The 8,453-nt window shown below is 41.1% G+C and overlaps 1 protein-coding gene and 1 non-coding gene across 2 annotated transcripts; both read left to right on the top strand.

Moving 5' to 3' along the window:
* Positions 1 to 668: 668 nt before the first annotated feature.
* On the top strand, positions 669 to 6,407 carry LOC131251804 (pectinesterase-like). Its single transcript, XM_058252765.1, has 3 exons — positions 669 to 1,684; positions 2,609 to 2,769; positions 5,279 to 6,407. Exons 1-3 carry the CDS (start codon positions 786 to 788, stop codon positions 5,986 to 5,988), a joined length of 1,770 nt encoding a protein of 589 aa, XP_058108748.1. The 5' UTR covers positions 669 to 785; the 3' UTR covers positions 5,989 to 6,407.
* Positions 3,095 to 3,166, top strand: TRNAH-GUG (transfer RNA histidin (anticodon GUG)). The gene has a single exon. It is a non-coding gene; the product is annotated as a tRNA-His (tRNA).
* Positions 6,408 to 8,453: the final 2,046 nt, after the last annotated feature.

Genomic DNA, 8,453 nt, shown 5'->3' with positions numbered 1-8,453 from the left:
TTTGGATTTACAATCTAATTTTTACTGGTGGAAAAAATAGACGGAGTAGATATCACATATACATTATAGTGGAACCAGTAGAGCTTTTTGACTGTTGTAGGAAATGGTTGTCCTTAAGCAAGTTCAGCTGAACTGGGCTTTGTGTGGAGATTTTAGAATACCTAAAGCCCATCAAGGCCCATTTTCATCCCAATTGCAGTTTTGACAAGTGGGTTACATGGCTAGCTAATCCACACCGTTGGTTAGTTGAGTCATCTCATCAAAGTACAATCTTAACCTTTGGATAGTTGCCTACAGAGAAACAGCTATTAAGAGAAATACAACAACAGTCCGCATTCAATTTTAAAAGAATTTCAAAAGTTGGTAGTAGTTAGGATCTTCTATCTGCAGATCAATACGTACGTTCTAGATTACAAGGTAGTTGGGCCCACTTGCACCGTATGTAATTCCACCTGGTGGAGAGCATCAGCAAATCATCAAATAGGGTATTTTAGTAATTTCACAACCGGCCAAAGCAGTCAAATTTTCGCGGGAAAAACGGTTCAACGGTTAGAATGTGGATCACCCATTTCCAAAACCATAACTAACTTTTGAAATTTCAAGAGGCGAATGTCCCTCAAGACCCCTTCATTAAAGAAAAAGAGGGAAAAGGAGAGACAGAGAAAAAAGAGTAAAATAAAAATAAAAATACAGAAAAACTCTTTCTCTCTCTTCCCCATCTTTCTATCTCTCTCTGCATTCGCCTACAAACCAAGGCAGAGGAGGGATTTCTCACCCCTCCAAACATGGCCTTTCAGGAGTTCGGCCAAACGTCGGAACGCCGGAAGGCCGACCAAAAGCAGAAAAAGAAGTTTGCCATTGCAGTCGTTGCCATATCCGTCCTCATAATCCTAATCGCTGCTGGCGCCTTTGCCATCGTAAATCTCGACGATGATGATGCTAACAAGTCCCACGGCAAGCCTATCTCCACATCATCTAAATCAGTCCAAACGATGTGCTCGTCAACCGACTACAAGGAGGTGTGTGAGAAACGTCTATCTAAGGCCATATCCAATACTTCAAACCCAGAGCCTCAAGACATCATCAAAGCAGCAATCATGGTCGTGATTGATGAAGTCAGCAAAGCTTTCCACAAGACAGACAAGCTCAAATCAGATGACCCACAGGTGAATGGTGCGATCGAGGATTGCGTGGAACTGTTTGATCATGCCAAAGACGAGCTGAAAAGCACACTCGAACATGTAGACGGTACCGATCTTCAGAATCTACCCGATAAGGCCCACGACATCCAGAACTGGCTGAGTGCTGTTGTTTCATATCAGCAGACATGTGTGGATGGATTCCCAGAAGGAAAGCTTAAGACTAAAATGCAGAAGACGATGACGATGGCGCGTCAGCTGACGAGTAATGCTCTGGCGATTATTCACGAGGCGTCGTCTATACTTACCATGCTCAATATACCTGGTTTCAGTAGACGCCGGTTACTGCAGGAGGGGGAAGCTGTTGCGCCACCGCTAGCGGCGGATGGCCTGCCGGATTGGATACCAGGGGATCAGAGAAGGGCATTAAGGGCAAAAGCCCTTAAAATGCCTAAGCCTAATGTAGTGGTGGCTAAGGACGGGTCTGGCAATTACAAGACCATCAATCGCGCTCTTAAAAAAATGCCTAAGAATTACGAAGGGAGGTGCGTCGAACCGGAATTGCATGCATTGATTTTCCTTTTTTTAATTTTCTAAAATTGCATTTGGACCCGTTTGGTGGATTTCCTTAATATTTTTGCATTTTCAAATGTTGATGTGTTACCCATGGCCCATCATACCTTATCTAGGTATCTGTTGATCTTCACCGTTGAACCGGTCGGGCCTATTTTGGACAGGACACTATGCCTGTTAGTTGGATCTGGGCCGTAGTTTTGTGCCCGATTACTACTTGGATTGGACCTTGGCTTTCATCTTTGTGAAGGCCCAGCGCTCGGGAGGTTTTCTTTAACACTGATTAGTGACTATTGGGCTGGTGGGCCTAATTCAGCCCAAGCCCAATTCCTTAGATAAGGAGCTCAGTCGGACAGGATTCGGGTTTTAGCTCATGTGATGGGCCTGTACATAGGGGTGTACACGAATCGAGCTAGCTCAGTCAACTCGCTCGACTTGGCTTGAAAAAGCTCGAATCAGCTGAGTTCAATCCGAGTCGAGCTGGTTTTTAGAGCTCGAAAATGAGTTCGAGTTGCCCCAGCTTGACTCGACTTGGTTCGATATATAGCTCGACTCGGATCGATTCAGTTAGGTAGTATAAAAAGTTTTTAAAAACCCTAACATCTACCCACTTTATTTGATTAGCCCATCAACTTTTGATTTTCAACGCTAGTTGGGCCCACAAAATAAACAAAGTAGACTGGACATTGAGCTGCCCATCTCCAAGATTTTTGACTGCTTTAACAGGCTTACTTGAGCTTGAAATTCAAACCCATTAAAACAAGCGGGCTAATTAATAAATAGGCCTGGTTTATTAGTGTTTTTGTGTTTATAATAACTGTGAATGGATAATAGCCATGTGATCCACTAAGGGCCCACTAATTACGTTTATCTTCGTACATTTTAATGCGATGAAGGTATGTTATTTACATAAAAGAAGGCACATACAAGGAGACGGTGATGGTGACGAAGAAAATGGTGAATGTGAGCATGTATGGAGACGGGTCTAGGAAGACGATCATCACCGGCAACAAGAATTACGTCGATGGAGTTAGGACTTTCAAGACGGCGACATTTGGTGAGTGGATTAGGGGCCATGATAATCTTCTACTTTTTTTTTATTTTGGTCTTAGTGGACTAATCCATACAATTCAAGAAATCATGCTGAAACTTTGTTGTTTGGATTGTCTTAAACATCTAATTACTGTTAATGAACTTTCACCTTCTACCATTTCATTTCATAAACATTGGTTCAATATCAATGGGAAGAAATTGGATGGTTAGGATTCTTTAATTAGTGAGAATTTTAAGGATATGGGCCGTCCACATGGGCTCTACGATGGGGCAAGTGAATGGTGAAAAGTAAGAATAAATATTTTATTTTGCTAAATAACAGCCATCCGGTGGCTGTAGTTTAGTGGTGAGAATTCTACGTTGTGGCCGTAGAGACCTGGGCTCGAATCCCAGCAGCCACATTTTCACTTTTCTTTTACCTTTTTCCCATTTTAACACCTTACTTTTTATTCTTTTAATTTTCCCTTCCTACCACCATACTTTTATTCTTTTCTTTTACTTTTTTTACCATTTTGTTCTTGAGATGCCCCCCAATTCCATTTATTTCCGAAATATCTCCACCCATAGCCCATTTGTTTTTATCTTTTAACATTTTAGCACCTTAATTTTACCATTTTGTTCTTGAAAATGCCCCACTATCCCTTATTCCTGACAATCCATACCTATTACCAAATCTAGTCCATTTCTTCAATTTTATTTTGTACCACTTCCGGCATCTACATCCATATATATATTTTTAAATTTATTCCGGAAATTACACCAACATTATTACCTAATGTAAATCATTCTTCCCAAAATAACCACAACATTGCAAATCACAATATTATTTTGCACCACTTCTGCATTTCTACCATCTACTACCTCACGTTTGGATCATTCATTTATTTATTCATGAAATAACCCCACCAATTACCTAATGTAAACCATTCTTCCTAAAATAAACTTATAATTGAAAATTGTAGCCTTATGCTATTATCCTATATGGGAAAAAGTATTATCAGGTCGGCCTCATGGGAGCTTCCCATAAGCTCGATCTCTATTGGCCCTGCCGGAATGTCTGCCGAGCATCTGAACCATGTATCTAGTGGATCCCCTCTTATGGGATGTTTCAGAAATTAGCTGTTTCTGGAACTCAGGTGGACAACAACACTGAAACTGTGTGGAATCATACTTCAAACTTCTAAAATCACTTAGTGGGTCCACCTTAGTTTTGGAATGGCCTTAATTTTGGTGTGACATCTCATTCAGTTCACAATGGACGGGTTAGATGTCTGAATGGTGAGGCCCACTCAAGTCATGGATTAGCTTTATTTTTGGACCATAACTGACCATAGAAGAGGGCATCTGATGGATGCGGCGGATGTGTGATGTAGTGGGGTTCACAAGCTCAAGCTTATAGGAAACTCTGGTGACGTAAACCTCGCGGTACTCTTTTCTATTAGACACAATTTCCACTATGTACATCACATTAAAATATTAGGGGTAGGGCATTTGTAGCTGTGCCGAGAGTTTGAGTGAGTAAAAAGAAGAGGGAGAGAGGATAACGGTGCATGAAGAGAGAAAGAAAACGGTGTTGAAAATGGTTTTAATAATGGGGACCATTTATTATTATTTTAGACTGAGGCTTACTTGAATTTTAAATTTACATCATTTTTTTAATAACATTGATGCAACAAATATATAAAGTGAATGTCACATGATCATCACAATGGCCTCACATAACCTTTGTTACAAGGATATTTTAATGGTCAGGGTATTAAAAATTCACTACATAGTAGCATAGAAATTGTTAAGCAATACGGGCTATTACTTCCATTTTGAAAAATATAGCCCGCCACCCGTGATAGGCCAATACAAGATATACATTTTCTTTCTTTAAAAAGACTTTTGGCCATTACATGAGTAGCAGCCATTACAGGACCACAACAGCTGTTAAAGTCTGTATCATAATGGTCATAAAGCTGACTATTATGACGACCTTACTATTATTGAATGCTTGGATAATAATATTACAAGTGCTAGCTACGTACAACACAGAGAGAATATAAAATAGACTACTCCATGAAAGGATGGAAATGAAAAGTAAAAAAAAAAAAAAAAAAAACCCTTAGCTCAACGGCCACACACATCTCGTTTTCCAAAAGCTTACATCTATAATTAGGATGTAAACCAAGGTGTTCTAAAATGGCCAATGGTGTTCTAAGGTGATTTGGTCATACACACACATACATTTGTCAACCAAGGTGTTCTAAAATGGCCAACGGTGGTCATAACATGCACCACCGTTACTATTATAATGCGGGTTGTATCAGCTATTATGGTCATTTTTATTTTTTGAAAAAACTATTACAGGATTATTACAGGGCGTTATATTCTGTGTTTTTTTAACGTCTATTAAGACCATTTCAACCTCGTAACGCATAACGGTTATGACCGTTACGTAACCAATTTTGAATACATTGATTGCCAACATTACCCATTGGATCATTTATTCATTTTCTTATGTTTTGCAGCCGCTATTGGAGAAGGTTTCATGGCTCAAGGCATAGGATTCAGAAACACTGCAGGTGCAGCTAAACACCAGGCTGTGGCCCTGAGGGTCCAATCCGACCGTTCGATCTTCTTGAACTGCAGGATGGAGGGCTACCAAGACACATTGTATACACAGACCCATCGACAGTTCTACCGTAGCTGTGTCGTCGCTGGCACCATCGATTTCATCTTTGGCGATGGGGCCGTAGTCTTACAAAACTGCATACTCGTCGTGAGGAAGCCATTAGATAACCAACAGAACATCGTGACCGCACAAGGGCGTACCGAACGGCACGAGACCACCGGCATTGTTATCCAGAATTGTCGAATCATTCCCGATAGGAAGATGATCCCATTGAAGAATACTATCAAGAGCTACTTAGGTCGACCGTGGAAAGAATATTCACGAACCATCATCATGGAATCAAAGATCGGCGATCTGATACACCCAGATGGTTGGCTGGCATGGGATGGCGATTTCGCATTGAAGACGTTGTATTACGCCGAGTATAACAACAAGGGGCCCGGCTCCAACACCACAGCCCGGGTTAAGTGGCCTGGTTATAAGAAGATCACCATGGAAAGGGCCATGAAATATACGGTGGAGAATTTCATACAAGGTGGGAGTTGGATTAGGGCCACAGGAACTCCTGTACACCTAGGTTTGTTTTCAATGAGGGGTGTAATTTGAGTTGATCAGAGAAAATGAAAACAAAAAAAAAAAAAAAGAGCGGTTGAGATTGCAAGATGTAGGGAGAAAGGACAGGAAACAGGTGGCTCTCAGTTCACTTTGGTTTGGTTTGATTTAAGTGTTTGTATGTGAAAGATAAGCAAAAAAATCTCTACCTGTATTAATGTATGGAAACATTGCGGTTTCTCATTTTTTGCAATGTATAAGAGCTGTGTTTGGATGGCCACCCAAATAGGATGGAACCACGTTTCCATCCGAAAGGCTCATTTTTACTTATGAACTTTTCTTTATACATTATGCTTTTTTATTGGCCCCGGATGAGTTCATGCTCCATTTCTATCACCAATGAAAAATTGTGGGTCTCATGTGTGTAGGTGTGAGACCCATGGTGAAATGAACAAAATTATTATTTCATGCAGGGAAGTTTTTCTTATTCATGGTCTGCCCATGCACAACGTGTCAATAGGATTGTGCATTTATATTCGCATGGACAGACATGAGACCTATGTTGAAAAGAGTAAATTTGTCATTTCACATGAAAGTTCTTCTTCTTCTTCCCTTTTTTTTTAAATTTTTTTTTTTTTTTAAATATTTTTGAGAGGAAGAATAGACAACTATTGTAATACCCAGTTCATTTCGTACTAGTTTCTATGCATATATGTACGATAATCGACACCCTTAGCTAGACCTAGATTAGCCGTTCATAGTACACACCCAACTGACCGGGACCTCAAGACCTTGAAACCTATCTCATATGAACCGCCCCATCGCCGCGATCGTGGCGGTACCACCCGTGCGTCGGTATGATACTCCGTTAGTGAGATATGCCGTGAAGGATAATAAGTGTATCATGTGCGCATGGCACCATGTATTTCATTCCACACATGTGCACAACACATGTCATGCACACATGTACATGCCACACATGGGTGAGAGAATCTCTACCCATGTGTGTGATGTCACATACCCATACCTCTTCTCTCTCATGTGCATGAAAGTCAACCTTTCTCCATGCCATACACTATGCATGACATCACCACACCATGCCATCCCATGCTCCTTTAATCCACCATTAATTACAAAGCATGAATTAAGTACCATAATCTTAGCCTAAGATAATATTAATCACATTAGCTTAACTTAACCAAATTTTATCCATTTCTTTATAAATATCTTTCCATCCCTTAGCATTTCACCATTTTCTTCATGAGAAAGAGAGAGAGAGAGAGAGAGAGAGAGAAAGAGAGAGAGGAGTGATCTTGGTGGGCCATCAACTCCATCAATCCCATACCTTTCATCAATCTCAACCATCAATTCCATCCCTTCCATACATCTCAACCATCCATCTAATTCATCAAGGTGAGTACACCCACCCTACTCACTCTTATTTTATTTTTGTTGTGTTTATGTATGGTGGAAATGATGTTAATGATGATGTGATTAATGGTGTGGATGGTGAAGATAGTATGATTGAAGGTGAAGATAATTGCAATAATGATGATGATGCTATTAATGGTGTGGATGCATAGGAGAAAACATATAATAAAAAAATCAATTTATTATAGAGCTCATGTGGGACCCATTGATAGTAGGACCCACCAAAATGTTTGTATGGCATCCAAGTCATCCAACCATTGGCCCATTGGGCTGGCCAAACTCACACACACCTACACGTATAAGAGAAAAAAAAAAAAGAAAAAAGAAGAAGAAGTGGTGTGCCACTCATGCAGGCCCCACCCTGATGTATGTAATCAATCCAAGCCGTCCATTCCATTTTCCAGTTCATTTTAGGCGTTGAGCCAAACTTTGAGGGTAATCTGACTCTTGGGTGGGCCATACCATAGGAAATAGCAGTATCACCCTTGAAACCCACCTAGATTCTTTTATTCTCCAAAAACAGGCCGTTTATTGGACTCTTTTGGTCGGTCTTAGACCGTGAAATCCAATGAATGGAGTGGATCTGCCCAATGCGGGCCCCACCTATGAAGATCCGTAGAAAAATCAGATTTAAAAAAAAAAAAAAAAAAAGGAGAGGAGAAGCACTGACGCTGCTGCAGGGCGACCGCAGGCAGCGCCTGGGCTGACGCACGGACGGACGAGGCAGCCTCACGGCTCCAGCCGTGGGCCCCACTGTGATACGTTTCGAACATCCACTCCATGCATTGGATGGGTACCCACAGAACAGATGTCCACCCCAAATATCAGCCTTATATGGATCTCAGGTGGGCCACACCATCTAAATTCATGTGAAGACATACAAAAACATATAAAATCACTTGGTGGGGCCTACCGGAGTTTTGGATGTTGCTGAAACTTGGTGTGGACGGTCAGAAAAGTGAGACTCATATAATGGGTGGGCTGGATTTCACTGATGAGGGTCCCACCTAGGAAATCCCTCGAAAAAGTAAATTTTTAAAAAAATAAAAGCAGCAGCAGCAGCGTCCGCCGCTGCCGCGTGGAGGACG

This window comes from Magnolia sinica, chromosome 7, assembly GCF_029962835.1.
Source record: "Magnolia sinica isolate HGM2019 chromosome 7, MsV1, whole genome shotgun sequence".
Lineage (NCBI taxonomy): Eukaryota > Viridiplantae > Streptophyta > Magnoliopsida > Magnoliales > Magnoliaceae > Magnolia > Magnolia sinica.
Note: the sequence above shows the minus strand (reverse complement) of the source record. Positions and strands in the feature narration are given on the sequence as shown.

Bases quoted from the DNA above. Each gene is read 5' to 3' on its own strand.
- LOC131251804 (XM_058252765.1), top strand. From the start codon at position 786: ATGGCCTTTCAGGAGTTCGGCCAAACGTCGGAACGCCGGAAGGCCGAC. The intron at 1,685-2,608 runs GTGCGTCGAACC...AATGCGATGAAG, and splicing joins CCTAAGAATTACGAAGGGAG to GTATGTTATTTACATAAAAG. The intron at 2,770-5,278 runs GTGAGTGGATTA...TATGTTTTGCAG, and splicing joins TTTCAAGACGGCGACATTTG to CCGCTATTGGAGAAGGTTTC.